This window comes from Lissotriton vulgaris, chromosome 3_2 (assembly GCF_964263255.1).
Source record: "Lissotriton vulgaris chromosome 3_2, aLisVul1.2, whole genome shotgun sequence".
Lineage (NCBI taxonomy): Eukaryota > Metazoa > Chordata > Amphibia > Caudata > Salamandridae > Lissotriton > Lissotriton vulgaris.
In genome coordinates this window covers 1022630-1045165 of record NC_141690.1, presented here as the reverse complement: position 1 = coordinate 1045165, position 22536 = coordinate 1022630, and the positions used below count along the sequence as shown (strand labels likewise).

Here is a 22536-nt window from a genome sequence, read left to right as displayed (position 1 = left end):
CCGCCTCAGAGTGAGCTCCGACGTGTCGGACCCGTTTTTTGCCTTAAAATGCCGAATTTGTGTCAGAAACTTGGCAAAAATGAGGTTGCATATATTTTAAAGGCAATACTTGTTGGATTTGGTGCTTTTTGACGACGTTGGTGCAGTTTGCAGCGCTTTTTCTTAACTGGGCTTCTGCTTCCAGCTCTGCTCTCCAGCTCAGCCAGGTCAGTCAGTCAGGGGGGCGGAGTAGCTCTCCAGGAAAGGGCCTGGCTTGGGCCTAGCCACTCCCACAGCCTATTATAGCTGCTGCACCGGCTTTACTTCAGATTTCTTCTTGCTGCATTATAACTTTATTCCTATTTTTCGATTTTCACTTAAATTATTGCCTTTATCCCATATTTAAAATGGAAAATAAAAATCCTATTCATTTCAAAAGAAGGCAGCAAGTTTCTCCTCCACCAATTAAGTCATAGGCAGTTGAATCATCAGAGCATTCATTAACTCTGATTTCAGAGGAAATTCAAGCCCTTCGCATTAATACAGACTCTATTGAGTCTACTCAACTTATAGACATGGAAAATCGTAACAGGCAATACAACCTACACATTTTTAATTTGCCAGAAGAGGTTGAGGGGACTAATTGTAGAGAATTTGATTCCAGGTCTTCTAAAAATTTAATTTCCAGAAAAATTCGAGCTTGATAAGGCTCACAGGATTGCTTCACATCGCAATTCTTAGCATTCTAAGCACCGTCAAATGATTTTCAAAGTTCTACGACATCACCATTTAGTCCTGATTCAAAAAGCTACAAGGGAGATTCCTTCTTTGATGGTTAATGGGAATAAAATTTTCATTCACCAAGATTTCGCTAAAGAGACTGTGGCAACACACAGAGATTTCTGAACTGCGTCCTCAACTGAGAAGTCTTGGGTACAAATATGGTCTTTTTGACCCGTCTACTATGCGGATTTGGAAAGACAATTTTTAAAATCCTTTCAGAATCCTGATGATTTACGTCGCTTTTTAGAACAAATAATCGCACCATTCCATGGATACTCATGACTCTAATACTTGACTTCAAAAAGAAGAAACAATTCTAATGTTCTGACATGATAATTGCTTTTGTATACTGTGGGCTCCAACGGTTCCGGTCATACTTGTAGAACGCATGTGCGTTTCTTTCTTGATATTAATGTACTTTGTTTGTCCTTTTCTCCCGGTTATCTTTTCTTCCTGTCCCTTTTCCATAGCTAGAGTTACTGTTTTCTTCCCTTTACTATCTCTGTTCTCTTCGCCTCTTCTTGATTCCTTACTTTTATTCCTTCTTTAATCTCTTCATTATGGCTATTGTTCATAATATCAAAGTTGTTTCTTTAAATGTTAAAGGTTTACGTCATCCTGTTAAACGTACCAACATTTTAGATTTAGGTAGTTGCAAGGCTGATATTTGAGACCCAATTTGCCACTTTCTGCATTTTAATTCATTTTCATATATATTGTCACCATTATATGAATTTTTTAATTTCCCATTGTGTGATATATGATTTTATTGATGTCAAATGTTTCTCTCTTTAATTGTGCTATATGTTGTATTATGTATAAGCCTCTAAATAAAAAACATATATTTTCTTAACTTATTGTAGCCATTTGTCCTTAAATATATTGCATTGTTCAGTGTAGGTTGCCTAGGTTGTTTTTTGTCACATAAGGCTGATATTTGTTTCATTCAAGAGACTCATATTGATGATAAAATATTAAATCATATGAAAAAAAAGTGGGTTGATACTATTGTTTCATCTTCTGCTAATGGTAGGAAAAATGGTGTTGCTATTTTCTTTGCAAAAAAATTACATTGCAAGGTTTTAAGTAAAACCTCAGATTCAGAAGGTAGGTATGTTATAGTTAAAGTTAAACTTCATGATTCCGTCTTATTTTTACTTAATATTTATGGTCCTACAGCTGATGACTATTTTTTGGTCTAATATTACCACAGAAGTCTTAAAGTTGGGCCATGTTCCGTTGATTGTTGGTGGGGATTTTAATGTTATTGCTGATCCACTTTTAGATAGATTATCTAGTACTAAATTTTGTCCTCCTAAGGTGTTTCATGCTTTTAAATCCTTTATTCATACCACCAAATTGACAAGACATTTGGCGTTTGCATTTTCCTGCTGGCAAATGTTTTACATTTTTCTCCAATCCCCACAATTCACATTCTAGGATTGATTATTTTCCAATTTCTAAACAACTTATTCAATCTACAACGAATCCTATGATTGGTAATATTGATATATCCGATCATGCCTCGATTTAGTTGGTTTCAAATCTGTCCTCCACGTTTACAAAACAAACTAGATGGCGTATGAATACTAACATTATTCTTAATGACATAATAAACCAAAAATCTTACAGGCCATTCAAGATTATTTTTTGTTTAACCCTGAAGACTCCATTTCTATGGTTAATAGATGGGATGCCTTTAAAGCATTTATCAGGGGTGTTACTATTTCTATCATGGCCTATGAGAATAAAACTTTTAATGCTCATATCAAACATTTGGAAAAGAAAATAGCGAAATTTGAACGGCTATTTATTACGTCCAATGATCTTCAAATCCGACTCAAGCAGCAAAAGCTTCGATATGAAAGTAACTCAATCATCAGTAAAAGAGCTGGTATCCTAATCTCCAAATCCAATGCTAAATTTTGTTTAATGCCAATAGATCTGGGAAGCTACTAGCAAATTATCTGCATATTAAGAAAGATAAGATGCAGATTGCTTCTATTCAAGGTCCTAATGGTAAAGTTGCATTATCCCACAATGATAGTGTTAAAGAATGTTTTGACTTTTACTCTAATTTATATAATAAGCCAGATTGTCTTGATTCCAAATTAATTGATTCTTTCTTGAGTACTTATGATTTGCCTAAAATCTCTCAATCAGATAAGATTGGATTAGATTTACCCATTACTATTAAGGAAATTTTAGTAGCCATAAAATCTCTCCCAAAAAATTAATCCCCTGGCCCTGATGGTATTCCAGCTGAATTTTATAAAGAATTCCAACTTCTACCTTATTTATTCCAACCTTTAACTTTTTTTGGTTCTTCCGGTACCGTTTCTGGTACTTTTACAGACGCTTTAATTGTTGTACTTCGCAAACCTGATAAAGACCCTACCCTTGTATTGAATTATCGTCCTATTTCTTTAATTAACCAAGATTGTAAATTATATGCTAAAATCCTTGCTTCTCGATTAGCCCCTATTCTTGATTCTATTATTCACCTAGATCAATCAGGCTTTATGAAGAATAGATATTCTGCAAATAACACAAGTACCTTATTGCATGTAATTGAACAAAGTCATACTTTAATTGCTCCTTCAGGAATTATGGCTTTGGATGCCGAAAAAGCCTTTGATAAACTCCATTGGCAATTTTTATTTCAAGCTTTATTGTCATTTAATTGTGGTCCCTTGTTTATTTGTATGATTTCAGCCTTGTATTCTGCTCCTACTGCAAGGTTATTTATCAATGGCCAAATATCAACTCAATTTTCCCTTTTTAGAGGTACACAGCAAGGTTGTCCTCTTTCACCACTTTTATTTTTACTTGGAAGTGAACCTTTCCTTCACCATATAAGAAACTGTGATAAAATTAAAGGCATTATGTTAAAGAATGTTAATATCAAAACTTTAGCCAATACTGACGATGTTCTATTATTTATTAGTGACCCTATATCTTCGATCCCTTTCTTATTAGAAATCATTACAAATTATTCCACAGTTTCCGGCTACAAACTAAATATTAATAAAACAGAATTTTTCCCCTTAAATGTTTTCTGCACTCCTGATATGTTACCAATGAATGATATTATTTGGCAAAAAAATAAATTGAAATACCTTGGTATCTTGGCTTTTTGTATGTCTTCCATCAAAACGACATTGACATTGAATAGGGATTTTATCCTAAATTATATTAAAGACAAAACATCTAAATGGTCCTCACTTCATCTCTCATGGTGGGGTAGAATGGATTCTATTAAGATGAATATTGCTCCTAAAATTTTTTATACCCCTGCTATGATTCCTACTCAGTTTCCGTTCAAATTTTATAATGATGTTGATAAAATTTTATCCAAATTTCTATGGAATAATAAATCACCTCGAATTGGTTATAAGAAACTATAACTACCTAAATGTAATGCTGGTTTTGGATTGCCTGATTTTTTTCTGTATCATAAAGCATTTATATTGAAACAAAGTTTTATATGACTTTGCTCTTCTTCTATAATTAACCCTCATATTTGGTTCACTATAGAGAAATCTCTTGTTAACCCTTTTCCATTTCCCGCCTTGCTTACCATGTCAAATAAATCTACAGTCCTACACCACTCAGTTATTATTAGATCCTCGAAACTCATTTTTAATGATTTGGATTCTAATTTCTCAACTCCTATTAGCCATTCTATGGATTTATCGTTATGGCATAGTAATGCTATTAAATTTATTAGAAATGTGAATTTTTGGAATTCGTGGATTAAAGCTGGTATCTTTTACCTTACAGACTTATACAGTAATAATGCTTTTATTCCGTTTGATACTTTACAATCGAAATTTAAGTTGCCAAATTCTGATTTTATAAAATATGAGTCTTTATGCAATTCAATTTTAGATTCTTTCCCTCATGGTATTCCATCTGCTATTTCAACAGATTTAGTCATTTATATTCAGGCAGTATCTTCGTCGTCACATGTAGTTTCTATTTTGTATAAAAAATTGGCTACCCCTTTAGGCAATAACCTCAATAGAATTTCGACATTTTGGAATAATGAACTTTCCCTTTCTTTATCTAGTGACACTTGGAAAATTATTTGGCTTAATAGTATTTCTGGATGGCTACCTGTTTCGCTTTACCAGACCAACTCTTATATCTTATTCAATTGTTTATGGACTCCAACACGTTTATTTTGTACTAAATTTCTACAATCTGAAATATGTTGGCATTGTAAATTACATGTTAGATCCTTACATCATATGATATTTGGGTGCCCTTTGATTTCTAAATTTTGGTCCGATATTTGGGATATTATACTAAAGATATTACCTGTTCAAGATGTTCTTTCTTATAAATGAGTAATTTGTAAATCGGTTGGTCTTGTACATAATCTTACTGATTTAGAAGGAAAACTGTTTACTTTCTTAATGTCGGCTGCTTTAAAGTCAATTACTTTCTGTTGAAAAGATGTTTCAAGTTTATCAGTTCATGCTTGGTGGTCTTGGGTTATTTTTAAAAGAAGAGGTGCACAATTTTCTTTAACTGGGATTAATCATAACTCATTATTATCAATCTTTTTGGTCTCCTATAGATGCTTATTTGTTATCATAATTGTATTTTTCCACCTATTATATTTTTTCTTGTATCATAAACCTACATTGCTTGTATGTTATCAGTAACTCTTTTATATTATGATGCTATAAGGTGTAGTCCTACTCACTTTCCCTCCTTCCTCTCACCTTATTGTCGCTTCCCCTTTTTCCTCTTATTAAGAATAAGCAATTTCGATACATTTTACATTCACTTGATGTTTTTATGTTTTTTCTTAATTTGATAAGGTATTATTGCCTATGTAATATTTTTTGTATTGTCTGTTTTTGTTACTTATTCTGAAAATGTAATAAAATTATTTTGAACACAAAAAGCTAACAGATGAAGACGATGCTTTGGGAACTCCACACAAGATGGCAAAAGGTGCGAACCGAAAAGAAAAAGGTAACCAATTGGGTCCTTATCAATAGGAAAGAAGAGAACCCATGTGGCACTGATCCTTTCTGTTGATCAGACCAAGACGATATAAAGGAATAGAGTGGCCAACCATGTAAAAGGCTGTGGATAAGTCCAGCAAGGTGAGTGCAGCAGAATCGCGTTGGCCACAGAGCACTATGGCCATGGCGATAAAGCCTTGAGACTGATCAATGTGTATCAATTGTCCTCTTACCCTATATAGGTTGTTTCTACAGTAAGTAAATATATTTGGACAATAGTCTCAGTTCTCTATTGGGCTCCTTGGTTTGTGCGCCAGTGTAACTGTTGTAGTCCCTACATTAAGTAGCAACGTCCCTTCCGCTCAGCCTTCCTCAAATAAATTAAACAAACTGTTGAAGACCTTGCTTTAAATTTTTTTTTTTAGAGTTCTGCCAGTAGCCCATTTGGCCCTGGTGCCTTCCCATTTTGTTGTTGGGAGATCACGGCTGGCACAACTATCTCATGGCCTTAAGGTCTGCATTGGTAAATCCCCCATGGTAGATTATCTGGTTATACTTGCAAGTGAAATCTGTAAAATTAGCAAATAATAATCTACAGACTTCAGCGATGTCCAATCCTACACTTCCCACTGTCCTCCGTTCATCCCAGACACCCTGGATCAATTAGATGTCCTTCTCTCTCCTACTAATCCGGACTAATAGTTTACTGTATTTATTGCCTACATCATACGGCAGTATTTGGACACATATTTGATGCAATCAATCGCAGTCTACTGTGTCTCTTAGCTCTTCCCAGGTAGGTTACATCACGATTGATAAAAAGAGTGTAAGACCCTCTGCTCTGCTGACCAGTTTTACACTAACTAAGCCATTTCCTCATCGGGAAGTGGCAGAGCAGGCTGTTTGCTACTTTGGCCACTACTGTGTGGCCCCGCCCCACTGCCCTAGGTACACTTGACAGGGGGCTATTTTAACACCAATCCATGATAGTAATTTGCTAGATGGATTTAGTGAAAGATCCTCTAGAGGCACTATATCTTTTCACATATGATTGATGACCACATATAGACAGGTTGTCTGTATCTGTAAATATAAAACTAGTGCTGGGCTTTTAACCCTATTTATTATTCATATTTATTATGACCGCTCACTCCTATTATGTGCCCAAGTACTTCATATTTTTCTCATTATCTTATTAATTTAAATACCCTTTTCAGACCATAGAATCAGGCCACACACCATAAACATTTTAAATTATGCATAAAATGTATACACATTACAGTACACAAAGAGGTTATTCTTTATTCACAAGTGCATGATGCACATTTTTCATAAAGTGGGGCAAGATGACTAATGTAACTTGAGTAAAATCTTTGGACTAGGAAGACGTTGGTCTGGAACACCGAACCTTCCCAACCACTGCTTTATTTTCTACACAATCTGTAAACTGCTCATTTAGTTGGAGAAGGCAAAAACAGATGCTTATTCTGAAGTTTAAGTCTTATTTTTAAACCATCACACACAGACTCACGTACACGAAGTCACCAAACCACACAGTCCTATGGAAACGATCCTCTGGACACAAGATCCTGCCACCCAAATCGAACAGGTCCAACAAGCTTTGGCCTTTAATGCACTGACCTACATTGCCTGTATATGTATTATTCAGTAACATTTTTACAGGCCAGTGAAGGCAGTAAGAAAGACAAAGCCGTCGCAAGGCTGCATAAGAAGCTGCACAAACCCAGGTTCTAACCGCTGGAAATAGTCCTTTTGCTAGCAGTGTCTTCACTGTAATACATGGATTTAATCACGGCCTCTCTTTGACAAAGTCACACAATTAACGGCATAATTAAAGCCAGCTGTATGGAGTGAATTTACTCCAACGTTCCATCACTGAATAATTAAAACACCCAACTCTTTGGCAAGATCTCTGCAAAACATATTTTGTTTTTTCAACGAAAATTAAAGCCATGATGTTTATTTGTTTTTTTATACTTTTTGTAAGGCACACAAGCCACTAAAAGAGTGCTGGGTGAGGGAAGGCAGGGGCAGAAAGGCAGGGCAATAAACATCGCCCCAAAGGTGCTGTCACAAATCAGATGCGAGGCCAACATGCAAAGTCTTAAATGTCTCTGTGGAGGAAAATGCAATAATATGGAAAAACTAATGGGGCGTATGACTGCCAAGTAGCAGAATATAGAAAATAAAGTAAATCAGGAGGCCAGCTGATGAAACCCAGGCAGAGCTATAGAAGGAATAGAAAAGGTGCGTTTTTAGGCCTGGTCTTAATACTTTTTCAATTCTTCATGGCTGAGAAATTGTTGCTCCAAATGGAGGCTCTTTGTCTGTGGTTTCTCTTATTTGAGGGAACACACTGGTTTTAAAAGTGAGAAGTTTATTTTTGTATTTATTTTGTTTAAACATCCACTCCAACAAAGCCTATCATTTAATCACGTCCATAACATTGCGAAACCAGTCATCAACACGTTACCCACTATGCAAATACTCCTCTAGAACAGGTAGTACTTCAAACCCACATCCTAGTACATAGCCTGCAACCTCAAAACTAAAATGAGAGCACATATATATAAATTAGAGCACGTTATGCAAATAGTAGTACCACAAACCTCAAAGAATACAAGAACACTATTTAACATCACAGACAACACAGCCGGCCTACTTCCAAGACTTTAGCATCTCACTTGAACCTAACTAGCAATGTCTTGCACACACAATCATCCGCCTATTCCTTTCTCCACACTTTCTCATCAACAAATTATCCTCATCAGTTAATGGTTTAGCCACATATTTCCCATCAAACACCACCACCATTAATAGCACCCAGACTAAAGAAGTGATTGCTCCACCACCCTCCTCCAGCTCCCACCAAAGCTTTTAACCATACTGAGCACCATCAGACCCTTTCAATCCTTAGGCCATCAAACATCTAGTTCTCATATCTGACTGCCCTCCTTTCAACTAACTGCTGCGATTACACCTCTTTCAAAGAAACCTACAGTCAGCCTGCAGCGCCCCTTCACCACTAAGACCTGCGATTGATTTACAGAGAATCAATACTTTTTACACCTACCATATTTTTACATCATTGCCCGCTGCAATGAACTCCTCCATCCTCTAGAACCTATTTGCATCCTTTGACATTCTTCACAACTCTGCCCTACTCGGCACATAATTGGCTTACCTCTTGGACTGTTCATCCTTATTCGCTCGAGACTCAAAAAGATCAACATCCACCACACTACCACTGGGCGTCCCACAATTCTATGTTCCACGCCTTCTCCTTTTCTAACTTTTTACCTCTTCCCTTAGTGATAATATCTCCTCATTTGCTTTTCCGTATCACCTTAAGTTGACACCCACATTTTCCCCGTCTTTCCTACTTTTCCATTCCACTTCCACTGACACGGTACAGGCTTTCACTTTTTTTTTAAACACCGTCCACTTTCCCCCAACTTGCTGAAATTTGCATTCTCAACCAGAAACACGGACACTGTATACAACTCACCCACGTAATTGGGCACATTTATCATGAGCAGAGCCACCAAGACACAATTCCAACTACAGAATATATATATACCCTTCAATACTGTTTAAAAACACTTTATATTTAGTATTTAGTTTTCAGCAGACTGGACTACTGAGTCCCCCTTTCCAAACACTAACTTTGCACACACATTAAAAGTAATAAATTTTCAACTCTGTACAACTTGCCTAAGCATACTGACAACATATCACCAGAGCCTGCTGTCTGCCAACAAAAACAATGCTTTATACAAGTTACAGACTCGTTTTGAGAGCAGTAAATGTGCTAGTTCCAGATTAGCTCTTTTTTAGAATACCCCCACCAATGCTCAAACAACCTCAATCTCCCAGTTCCCCGCAAACCATCTTATGCTGCCTCAATGTTGCATGCCCTCCATCTTCTAGGACCTCTGGACTGGAAACCTTGCCACCAGAGATAAACATGAACACACACATGCTCTCCACAGCAAGAACAACGTTTTGCCTACCCTCAAAGTACCCCAACTCCTGCTCGCTCTACCTATTCGTGTTCTGGTCACGCTACCCACCTTGCACTCCCTTGTTCCGCCGGTATTTTTTTTACCAGTTCTGGAAGGTGCAACAGCCTCTTCATTTCAACAGAGGATGTAAACCTGGATACCCACCAGGTTATTTGCCCCGCTATACAAAACAATATTGATTGATTGAAGATGACAACACTGTACTGAGAGAGACACATCTTTACCCATTTATAGTCAATACATCAACAAGTTGTATGTCATATTTCTTTCAAAAGCACTCATGCGACAAGTGCTTCTGCTCTGGTATCTTGGTCCCAGTTCCCATGCAGCACACATCGAAGACTGCAAAGGGCTCATCTTCAGGATAAATTATTGTTCACCGCCTAAAGTGTGCAATAGAGTGATAACCCACAGGGAGAACACCCTACATGAAATACATTACAGCATTATGCCTCATGCAAGGGTCGCCAATACTGACCTCTCCCCAAATGCCGACTGTGTCCCGGATGTCATTCTTGCAGTAGGAGAGCTGCCTGATGCAGTTGTTGACGGCAACACTGCTTTTCCCAGGAGCCAGGTCTTCTTCTGCCATCTCCACCCAGCCCAAAGAGCGCACAGCAAAACACTGAAACACAAAAAAAGAAAATAATGTGAAAAGATAGCAAAAAGGTGGGAAAACATGATAGGGATTTGAGCAAGCAATGACTGGCACAGAGATGGTGTAGAACATTCTTCTCCTCTTTGAGAGACCATCATGCTCTATTTATACTCGTCTTATAGTCCTGACATTAAATAATTTCTTACTATTCCTTGTCGGGAAAAAGCGTTGTCTTAGTATCTGTATGGGTACCTGAGTGTCTGTGTGGGTGGGTGGGGGTGCGACTCTGTACATAGAGTGGATGATTCACTGGGTGTATGGGTTCAAGAGTGCATCATTTACAATGCAATACCTTTACCACGCATGTGCCTTTACCACGCATGCCTTTTTCAACAAAAATGTAAATCAATATTAGGTAATTGAAACTATCTATCTGGAATTAGGGAAAGGGTGTTTTAAGGGTTATGAGTTGGAGAAGGCTATACGGTGGTAAGGGTGATTTTAGGGGTGGGCAAGTGTATTGGGTGGTAAAGGTGTTTTAGGATTTAGGGGTCGGTAGGGGTATAAGGTGGTGAGGGTATTTTTAAGGTTGGGTAAGGGTGATATGTGGTAAGGGTATCCTTGGGGATTAGGGAGGGTAAAGGTATTGGATGATAAGAGTATTTCTTAGGTTTATGGTGGGTAGAGGTATTGTGTGGTAAGGGTGTTTTTAGGGTTTAGGGTGAGTATTGGGTGGCAAGGGTGTTTTTATGGTGGGTAACAGTACTGGATGGTAAGTATTTTTAGGGTTATGGGGTGGGTAAGGCAATTGGATGGTAAGGGTGTTTTTAGGGGTTAGGGAAGCATAAGGGTATTGGGTGATGAGGGTGTTTTGGGAGTTTAGCGGGGGTGGTGCTAAGGGTATTTTTTGGGTTTAGGGTGGGTAGGGGTATCGGGGGTAAGGGTGTTTGTAGGATTTAGGGAGTAAGGTTTTTTTTAGGGTTTAGGGGTGGGTTAAGCCATTGGGTGGTAATGGTATTTGTTGGATTTAGGGGTGAGATAAGGTACTGGGTGGTGAAGGTGTTTTAGGGTTATGGGGTGAGTAAGGGTATTGGGTGGTAAGGGTGCTTTAGCATTTAGGGGTAGGTAAGGGTATTGGGTGGTACAGGTGTACAGGTGTTTTTAGGGTTTAGGGTGGGTCGGTGTATTGGGTGGTAAGGGTGTTTTTAGGGTGGGTAAGTGTATTGGGTGGTGAGGGTGCCTTTAGGGTTTAGGGGTGGGTAATGGTATTGGGTGGAAAGGGGGGTTTAAGGATGGTTAAGAGTATTGGGTGTGTAAGGGTATTAGGTGGTAAAGGCGATTTAAATGTTTACGGGTGGGTAGGGTATTGGATGGTAAGGGGTGGTTGAGTGTAGGGGTTGATAAGGGAGTATAAATAAGAGTTTCTATAGAGGTTGCACATGGAAGGTTGTATGATGGAACCATGCAAGCACTTGCATCGCATGCCTTTACCACACATCCTTTATCACACAATGCTTTTACTATGCATTGCATTTACCACGCACGTTTTTACCAAGCATATGCCTTTACCACACATGCCTCTGCAAAAAAATGGAAGCATATATCACGTAAGCGAAACCTCCTATATTTCTGAAAGAAACAAAGATTACAGGGACGTTCTAGTTAGGTTTATAGTTCACTCGTGCAAAACCATAGAAATGTATCAGTTATAGTTACCTGAGCTACCTTTAACTTACGCCCCTGCAATGCACTGCTTATGACCTCAAATATTATATCACTCTTGACATGGTCAGTGGCATCACTGATGACATCTCAAAGGCCATCGCAAGAGTTTATGAGTGGTAAAGATATATGCTAACTTACTACAAAAGTTAGATTAGGATTCTAGGTGCACAACTAATGAGTGATACTACTTCTCACATGTATTATGTGAGTGGCCTGTATGGGTGTATGAGTGGTTGTGTGTGTATATGAATAAGTGAGTGACTGGCTATATGCAAGGGTATATTTGTGAGTGGGTGTGTGAATGAGTGAGTGGGTTTGTAAAAACAAAAACTTTGTATCAACAGCCCCACCCCCACTCTCACTCCCTGCCAAGTACTCACAGTTTGCTCGCACTAACACAAACGCTGTTCTATGCTCCACAATAGTTTGTTGCTTTGCTCTGCTCCTATGCTTACTTGTGGTGTTTTTTACTGTTGCTGTCATTACACCTGGTTTAGGTTACGAAAGTGACCTCTGCTTCTTTGCCCAAGCATACGGCAACGCTACATAAATACATCACAGAAGCAAACATATTTTTTAGGGAAGACAATTTTGCTTTTAAACATTATAGGTCTTCAAAAAAAAAAGCATGACAAAGTAACAAACTCTAATGCATGGCTAAATCATTAATACAGTGCTCCCACAGAGTAGCATGCTACACACCTGCAAAGTGCTCCGGCACCTTGTAATGTAAGCGCTACTCAAACTATACAATACATACTTGCATCTTGCATCTCCTTTACCCACGACCACAGTGATTTATACAAAAAGGTAAAAATCTGTACTATGCTTTTGATGTACAAAACTGAGACATGTTCCCTTTCTCCTGTTTAATGCAGTATTATTGCATTGCTGAGCTAATGCCACACGTTTATCTGACCGCCAACACATGACAATCAATACATGTGACTAGGGTATGAGTGGTGGCACTGTGCATGTTTTAACACTTACACCTGCAAATGTACCCATTGTACAAATAAAACACAAATACTACCTGAATCACGTTTTTGCTGTAAAACATGCAGTTTCTGAGCTGTGGTGACTGACAGGGCTACCTTCCTACAATGTGATGCCTGTCACTTTGTCCTGTTAACCACAGAAAGGCTTGTCTGATTATTGTGTCAGCTTCATGTGATCACTGTGAGCTGTTACTAAGATGGCTCTGCAGATGCCGATACACCTCCCTGTACAGTGAACAGATGTGGGTGTTAATGAAATGAAGTCTAACAGCGCGGTGAAGCGCATGCCTGCGCATGTCGGGAAGCCTCCAGGTGCACAAACAGAGGCTAAACGCAAAAGGTACAAACTCCGGGAGCCTTCCAATGGCAAACAAATACGCCACCTGCATGCAAATGTGAAGTATGATCCTGCGGCAGCACCAGTAACAACGTGGCATCAACAACGACTGCAGTGCTCATTCAAAACAACGGCAAGCACAGCACGGATGGTGGTGACGTCAACGTAGTGGTGAGAAATTACTTGGAATTATGGGCCTTGCAGAGACTGCAACTTGTGCTGCTGGTGCGCTTAGTACTTTTAAAAGGAAAAAATAACTACGTGTCCCAGAATTCAGTGGAACGGTATTTGAATTCCGTGACCCCGTGAAAAGAGGAGGAGCCACAGGGAGAAGAGGACAACAGGATGAATGAAAAATAATGTTATCAACTGAAGAAACAGCAACATGGGGGTAGGTGGAGGTGGACATGCACATGCAGTGACATGGGAGGTGGTGGGAGGGATGAATGCTGCATTACCATGCAAGCAGCTATGGGTGCAGAAGCTGTACAAAGATGAGCAGGAAACAAATAATAAATAGTCTCCCAAACAAACAGATAAACAACGAAAGGGTAAAGATACAGTACTTGGTCCCTGCTCCATGGGAGGAAAAGCAAGATAAAGAGGACTGCTAGCAAGCAAGGATTTTTAAAGGACACTGAAACAAACAAATGAAGAGCAGTGGGCGGGCTGTAAGCCCACAAACTATATACAACAGGTCTTGAAGCTCAATGTAATTATCAAAGGTTGCCTATTTTAGTATTTATTGGAGCATAGAAGTTTAGGCAAAAATAAGATATAAAGAAAAAAGTTTCAAACATTCTAAAATGGTAAATCCGTTATAGCCTTAGTATATTGATCATACACAAACAACAGCCTGCTGTTAAAAAATCATTTGGCAAGAACGTGATTTGTGATCAACAAGCTGAAGAAATTCTAGGATGAAGTTTCTAAACGTCGAAGGTGTAGAAAAATGTAAAGCAGAATTACAATTCTAAATATGTCTTACTTGCCGACAGATGCATGAAGCTGATGCTAGGCTATATAGTGCCAACAGTCATGCAGAGTCACAAACCAGAAGTGAATAGAAAAATGCTGAGTTGAGTTATTTTGGACAGAAGGAAAGAAAAGACAATATACTTCCTACGACATACATGATTCCTCTGGCCAACGTCACCCACGCACACAAAATCCACATCCTCTCCTGCGTAGATGACATGCAAATCATACTCTCCCTCTCAGGACAAGACCTCCAAAACAAGAAACAAGTTCACCGTCTGTATGAATGAAGTCACTAACTAGATGAAAGCCAACTGCCTCAAGCTCAACACAGACAAGACAGAAGTAGTGATCTTCAGCATGAAAACCTCATCATGTACTCTAAGTGGTGGCCCGGCGAACTTGGACCAACAACCGGATTTTCAGAATAATCATTGACAGCAAAATGGACACAACCACACAAGTCAACGCCATCTCTGCATCCTGATTCCAGACCCTGAATAAGAGCTTCAAATAGATCTCATGCAACACTAGAAAAACTGTCACGTGTGCCCTAGTCTCCAGCAAGTTGGACTATGGAACACCTAAGCCGGGATCACCAAGCAAATCACTAGAAGACCAAAACCAACCAGAATTTGAAGGCAAGACTCAACATCACCCTCAAACACAGAACTCGCATCAGACCACACCTTCGGTAAACTATACTGGCTCCCAATACACAAGCCTGCTTGATTCCAACTCCTCACACACACATTCAAGGCACTACACGACACAGGCCACACCTACCTGAACTTTCACATCTCCTTCCATCAACCAGCCAAACAACTCTACGCCACAGGACTCCTACTCACACACATCTCACACATACAAAGAACCAGACCAGGAGGACAGGGCGTTCTCTTACAATGCTCCTAAAGCGTGGAATGACCTCCCACTCCACATCAGAGCCTTCCCCTCTCTTCTTGAATTGTGAAAGAAGCTGAAGACCTGGCTTTCAATTAACCAACATATCATAGTCCGTGCTAGGCACGCACACGTTCCGCACAAAAATACCCTTGGACTGATAATGCACTTTATAAATACACATAACTTAACAGAATATTGTCCTCTGGGATAGCTAGCTGTAACTCTGCGCAGGAAGTCGTCATCAGGCAGGAGAGGACCTGGTAGCCCTCAGAGAGGCACACTTCTAGGGTGGACTACCAAGCTCCACATGCCAAGAGAGAAATTCTGGCATCTTTGGAGTGGGCACATCACACCACACCCCTGGGCACTACAAGGAGCCACAGGGGATCCCAATCCACAAACAAACACAATTCCAGCTCCTAACACACCTACATTCAAGGCACTTCACAACTCAGGAGCCACCTACCTGAATAATTGCATATTATTCCACCACCCAACTCCGCTCGCTAGGACTCCTATTTGCACACATCCCACACATATACAGAACCAGATCAGGAGGACGGCATTCTCTTACATTGCTTCTAGTTCAAGTTCAGACATTTGTATAGCGCACTGCTCACCCAGAGGGTCTCAAGGCGCTAGGGGAAGGGGTATATTATTTGCCGAATAGCCAGGTTTTCAGTTCTTTTCTGAAGGAGATGTGGTTCTGAGTGAGGCGGAGGTGGGTGGGGAGTGAGTTCCATGTCTTGGCAGCCAGGAAGGAGAAGGATCTGCCACCCATGGTGGATTTCCGGATGCGCGGGACTGCGGCGAGGGCTTGATTGGACGATCTTAGTTGGCGGGTACGTTTGTAGAATGACAGTCGAGTGTTGAGGCATTCGGGTCCTAGATTGTAGAGGGCCTTGTGTGCGTGGGTAAGGAGGCGGAAAGTAATTCTTTTGTTGACGGGAAGCCAGTGGAGGTCTTTTAGATGTCCGGTGATGTGATCTTGGCGTGGGATGTCTAATATGAGTCTCGCTGATGCGTTTTGGATGCGCTGGAGTTTTTTCTGTAATTTTGTTGTGATTCCGGCGTAAAGTGTGTTACCATAATCCAGCCGACTTGTGACCAGTGCGTGGGTGACAGTTTTTCTTGTCTCGAGGGGGATCCAGTGGAAGATCTTTTTGAGAATGCGAAGTACGTTGAAGCAGGAGGATGAGACGGCGTTGACTTGTCTGGACATCAAAAGAGAGGACTCTAGGATGAAGCCAAGGTTGCGTGCATGGTCTGTGGGTGTGGGTGCTGTGCCCAGAGCGGAGGGCCACCAAGAGTCGTCCCAGGCTGAGGGGGAAGATCCTAGGATGAGCACCTCCGTTTTGTCTGAGTTGAGTTTTAGGCGGCTCTGTTTCATCCATTCGGCAACTTCTTTCATGCCTTTGTGAAGATTAGTTTTGGCGGTGTTGGGGTCTTTGGTGAGGGAAAGGATTAGCTGGGTGTCGTCGGCGTAAGAGATGATGTTGAGGTTGTGTTGACGTGCGATGGAGGCGAGAGGACTCATGTAGACGTTGAAGAGGGTGGGACTGAGTGAGGATCCTTGAGGTACGCCGCAGATGACTTCGGTGGTCTCTGAGTAGAATGGGGGAAGTCGGACTCCGAGTTCTCCCAGCGAGAAATAAGCTCCCAATCTGTCGTGTGCATGGGAGCGTGTCTGTCACGAGCGTGGCACTCCAGCCACAGCTCGTGGATGCTTCGTGCTGAGCAGAGTTGTTATGATTCAAATTTATGTGGAAGGTTGGGAGGTGGGAAAGTTTGCCGTTTGTATCATTCCACTTGTAACTTATCTATGAACAAGACGTATTTCCTTAATAAACCACGTCTGAAGAATACATCTCCATTCGATTATCCGGATTGGATACTTTAGTTACACTGGCGATGAGCGGGCATGGATTAACTGCCTTTAAAGTATTTTATTAGTTTTGAGGAATTTTATTTGAATTACCACACGTGTTTATAGAAGACCTTCCTATTCCTCAAGACGGTGTACGTGTTCTGGATTCATAACAAACCTGATTATCTGCAGATTTTTTTCTTTACGCAAAGACATTTTTTTTTTCTTCGTCTTCTGTTGAGGAAGCTGCGATCCTATTTCACGTCCGTGTAATCCTATTTGCTGCATCCATCGTTTGGACTGAAACGAGGAATTTTGGCTCTTTCCTTTTCTTTGGAAGAAGTGCAGAGGTGTGCATCATTCAACCTTTTGAGCCGTTTTCCTTTACCTTCCATTTAATCAGCTTTCGCAACCAGAGTTCTCGGAGCACCTTGGCAACTGGAATGGTTGTTGTATCCTGACAACCGGTTATCCACGTTTTCTAATAATGCTTGGAACACACAGCTCATCTGAACGCATCTTTGTAGGACACGCGTTGCGTAAGGTCACGACAATGTGAAGTCTTTCACATATGTGGAAGGTTGGGAGATGGGAGAGTTTGCCATTTGTATCATTCTACTTGTAAGCTAACTATGAACAAGACGTATTTCCTTAATAAACCACGTCTGAAGAATACATCTCCTTTCTGCCTTCTTATTATCTGGTTTGGATAATTTCGTTACACAATCCACCTGAGAGTCTCCTCCTCTCTGCTTGAATTCCGCAAGAAGCTGAAGTCCTGACTTTTCAAATAATCAACCTACCATAGACAGGGCTACGCACACACAACTGCTCAGTGCCAGGATCCCCTGGCAGATGCACTTTCCAAATACACATGACAGGTGAAAGGCTAGTGAGCACCACAAGGAACTTGGATCCACAGTACCTGTGGTAGTGCCAACCCAAGCATCATGATTGTGAGGGTGCCAAGGATTATAGGAATGGAAAACAGCCCCAAAGAGCAATGGGTTTGTCGCTGCTCTAAACAACTGGCAATAGCCAATAGGACAAGACTACGAGAAAGCTAGACGCTGGCTAAGTCATAGAACTTTTTTTATTTTGTTTAATTTACTACTGGCTGAAGAAGAGCAGGAAGAAATGTGTGGGGGCCAACATGGATGGAGTGTGTGTGGGGGAAGGCACTATGCCGCGACCAGCACTGGCTAGGTCATAGAGCATTTTTCTTGCTTATTGCGGGAGGGAAAACGGGAGGCAACATGGAGGAGGGCCAACATGGGCAAGAGAGGGAGGTACTGGGGGGAAAGCTGATGACAACAGAGGGTGGAAGGGAGGTGTTGCGGGCACGCTGATGATAACAAAGGGTGGGAGAGAAGAGCTGGGTGCAAACTGACAACAGAGGGTAGGAGGTAGGGTTGGAGCAAGTTGACGACAAAAAAGGGTGTGGGGAAGGGATGGAGCAAACGGATTCCAACAAAACGTGGGAATAAGGGTACGGGCAAGCTGATGACAACAGAGGGTGAGAGGGAGGGCCCGGAGCAAGCTCATAAAAACCGAGGGTGGGAGGGAGGGGGATGTGCAAGCTGACGACAACGGAGGGTGGGAGGGATTGAGAGCAAGCTGACAATGACAGAGGGAGGAAGGAAGGTCAAACAAGGACAAGACAGAGGAACTGAGGCAGGCAGAAAAACAGCAGACAGGTCGACTCTTGGGTACCTTTGCGGCGTGATCAGGAGAGATGAATGTAGACCGGAGATAGTTCATTCCTACGCTGTCCGGGGTTATATACGCTCCGCTTCCCCTTTTGTGCACTCACTCAAAGCAAAACAACTGTGACACTGGTCGCGGCTCAACGCTTATATGACACAGCATTACATTTTTTGTTCATAGATGAACAACGACACTTGCGGTTTAAACCTACCGTGAGTCTGGAGACACCTGATCGCCTATATTTGCTGTCTACATATATTCGACCCTTACATATCACCACAGATTTCTATACTTTGACTTTATCCTGTTCAGAACGTGACCTAGCCGTACATAGACGCTTTTCACATCCACCTTACGTACATCTCATGGGATCTTCAAGAGACTTTTAAGCCCTGATGAAGTTCCCCAAGGAACAAAATTTGTTGGATGAGGCCGTTTTAAGATCGGACCAATAAAGGATTTATTTTTGACAATATTGCAAGTTTCTGGACTTCTAATTTTGGTGCAGCATCCATATTTTCAACATTTTGGTATCTGTCGCAACAGTGGAGCCTCCGTGTGGCTAGCTACGGATGTTTTGTGCACAAACTCAATACTGACAAACTCACTGAAGAAACTGAAGTGCTTAACCGTGGTCAGCCACATTGCTTGTCTCTCGCAAAAACAGCAGAGGGTCAGTTGCCATAAAGAACACAGGACGTCGTCATAAAAGATGCTCTCTGGTAGGGTGCTTAAAACAAATTAAAATGTACCACCTAAAAAATGAGCAGTGGAAGGACAAGTAGTAATCAACAAACACAGGAAACAGGTACGTAAACAAAAGTGTATTTCTTTTTGTCCAGTATGAAACAGTAGCCATCCAGTACAATGTGAAAATTGACAGAAGCAAAGCACCAAATGACAAACTGTCACAATCTAATCTCAACATTCCACAGACAATACAATTTTGCAGACCCAGGGTGGTAAAGGAAAGGCAATGCCAATAAGGAAAGTACAATTTAAATACTATGTTACTTCCCTTCTAAATGGAGAGAAGTGAAAATCAAAACAAAACAATATATCACCCCTTTAACAGTAACAGAACAGATGAGGTAAAAATGGGAATGAATAAAGAAAACAATGACCTAAAAATGTCAATTGTAATAGCAAATTCACAATACTCAAAAGTCCTAGATCAAAAAAGTACGAGAAAAAAAAACTACAAACAGAAGTCAACAAATAATGTAATGTATCAGAAATACAAACCTGGTTTACAAAAGCTTAACATTTGAGTTTTAAAGGCGCACACCTTTGATAATTTTTGTGAACAGACAAAGGGTTTGTAGGACAATCAGAGTCAGAGTCACACATGTTCATATTCTTCTTTCCTACATTAGCATGTGTGTGTGTGTGTGTGTGTGTGTGTGTGAGCTCACGTCCAACTTTGACCACCCTTTCTGCATTCCACCAATTACATCCATTCACTCACTGCCTTTCCACAAACTCTGTGCACTTTCATAAGCTCACCAAACTTGTTATCACCTTTCTTTATATGACTTTGTTTCCTGATACATACCATGTCACCCAAATCCAAAGAATGCTAATTTTTCATTTTATTAACGTCAAGCTTCTGCTTGGCTTGTGCTTTAGCAACACTAAATCTAGCAGTTGAATCAAGAACATCGACACTCCCTGCTTGACCCAATTAGTCATTGAGCCTGTATAGATTTTCTTGCCAGGTTTGCATCCGCTTAACAACTCAAACGATGATATATTGGTTAAAGAATGAGGTGTTGTCTGAAAAAAAAGCATAGAGCAAACAGCACTTACAACCACACACTTATTAGAAAGTGCTGACTGGAACCCCTCAACGAAACTCAGTTCATGCCATCAGCAAGCCTATTCCTCTGTCGGTGTGAAAGAGTACTTTTCAAATGTTTAATGTCAAATGATTTTAAGACGTTTGTGACATCATCACTGACAAGTTGGAAACCACTGTCAGATACTAAGAATTGTGGAAAACCTTCACAGAGGAACACATCTTTCATCGATAAATGTTTTTAAGTTTGGCTCAGCTATAAATCGAATTTCTGGCAATTTGGAATACTAATCAATTAGAACTGAGGCAAATCTAGAATGTTGTAGTTGTGAATGGAACGTATCAACTAGATCAATTCCAACCTATTCCCACACTCTGTTAGGAAACTCAATAGGTTTTAAAAGTGGATTGGAAACCTTCAAACCTTTCTCTGAACCTGCACAGAAAATGCAGTCTTTAGCACAGTCCTCAACCACTCTGTCCATGCTATGCTGCCAGTAGGTTTGACACAGTCAACGTTTGCCGAAGGTATGACCAAGATACCCTTCATGAGCCATCTTAATCTAAATTCCTTCTGGAGGGCCCAATCTATCCCCTTGCAACAGTAAACCATCTTACACTGTCGGCTCAGAAGATACTTTTCTAAAATATGGACAATCAAAATTAAATTTTTTTTTACCACATTTGTTTTACAAAACCCAACACAGGATTCAAAACCAGATCACTCATCAATTCCTTTTATCAGATTCAGATACCGCACTCGGTTCTAAATCAATGGTGGCAATAAGACCACTCTCATCCTCCTCCACTGATGGTTCCTCAAATGCATTCTCAACCAACCGAAATCTAGATAATTTCAAAATCTTATCACCAACAAGAAACTCAATATAAGGGTCAACATGCTGTTCAGGATTACTCCTCACTGCATCGATGCTGTCACTAACAATCATAACCATGTCCTCTTGAATGTTGATTAGGCTGATACCATTATCATCAACCCTCATTAACATTTTTAACCACTACTTGCATTTTTTTTACTTTGACAAACCTTAGCAAAATGTCACATTTTACTGCATACTCTAGAAATCAAATGTTTGGCTGGACAAGCCTTTCCACCTTTAACATGCATGGCATTGCCACATCTAAACCACGCTCTAGAGGTGCTAAAGAAAGATTTAACTCAGTTGGGAGTGTCGTTAACAGTTTGCATATCTTTAAGATTCTTAACTTCCTCAAAATGAACCAAATTGACCGTTTCATTATGATTATCATCAAGTTCTTCAACAGAAATTTGTGACATTTCAATTCTCTTGGTCATCCTAATAGTCTCTTCTTATGACAGATTTCCCCTTGAAAAAAGTTTCTGCTGAATAGTCTTGCCTGAACCCTGACAAATAAATAAACCGATCAAGGACTAACTGATCAGGAAACTCAGCAAAGTGGCAATCAGAAACTAATCTTCTTAGAACAGAAACGTGGGTATCAACATTTTCCCCCCTCTAGTAGTTCACGTTTGAAAAACTTATGGGGTAAAATCACCAGACTTCTTTGAATGTCTAATCGTCAAACTATTTTCTTACTAACCTCAGTATATTCATCAGTCTCTTCTCCCTTGTTTAGAACAAGACCAGGGAGATGCTTGAAAACAGCCCTCCCCTCAAACCCAAAAATAATAAAAGAAATGTCTTTCTCTCCAATCTGAACCTTGATGCTCCTATTGCATAGATAAGTTTCAAAAGCATCAAACCAATTTCTCCAGGCGATGGGTGGCCTGCCTGGTGTTTCCAGATAGTGTGGGTTAACTGCTTGCATTCTTGAAGAAGTGTTACAAC

At 40.3% G+C, this 22536-nt stretch overlaps 1 protein-coding gene across 11 annotated transcripts in view; it reads right to left on the bottom strand.

Moving 5' to 3' along the window:
* Window positions 1–22536, bottom strand: part of APBB2 (amyloid beta precursor protein binding family B member 2) — a 973994-nt gene that overhangs the window by 267544 nt on the left and 683914 nt on the right. For all 11 annotated transcript variants that reach the window (XM_086963922.1, XM_086963917.1, XM_086963923.1 and 8 more), the window contains one exon: window positions 10269–10415. In XM_086963922.1, coding sequence (XP_086820048.1) covers window positions 10269–10415 — 147 coding nt within the window. The remainder of the gene's footprint in view (window positions 1–10268; window positions 10416–22536) is intronic.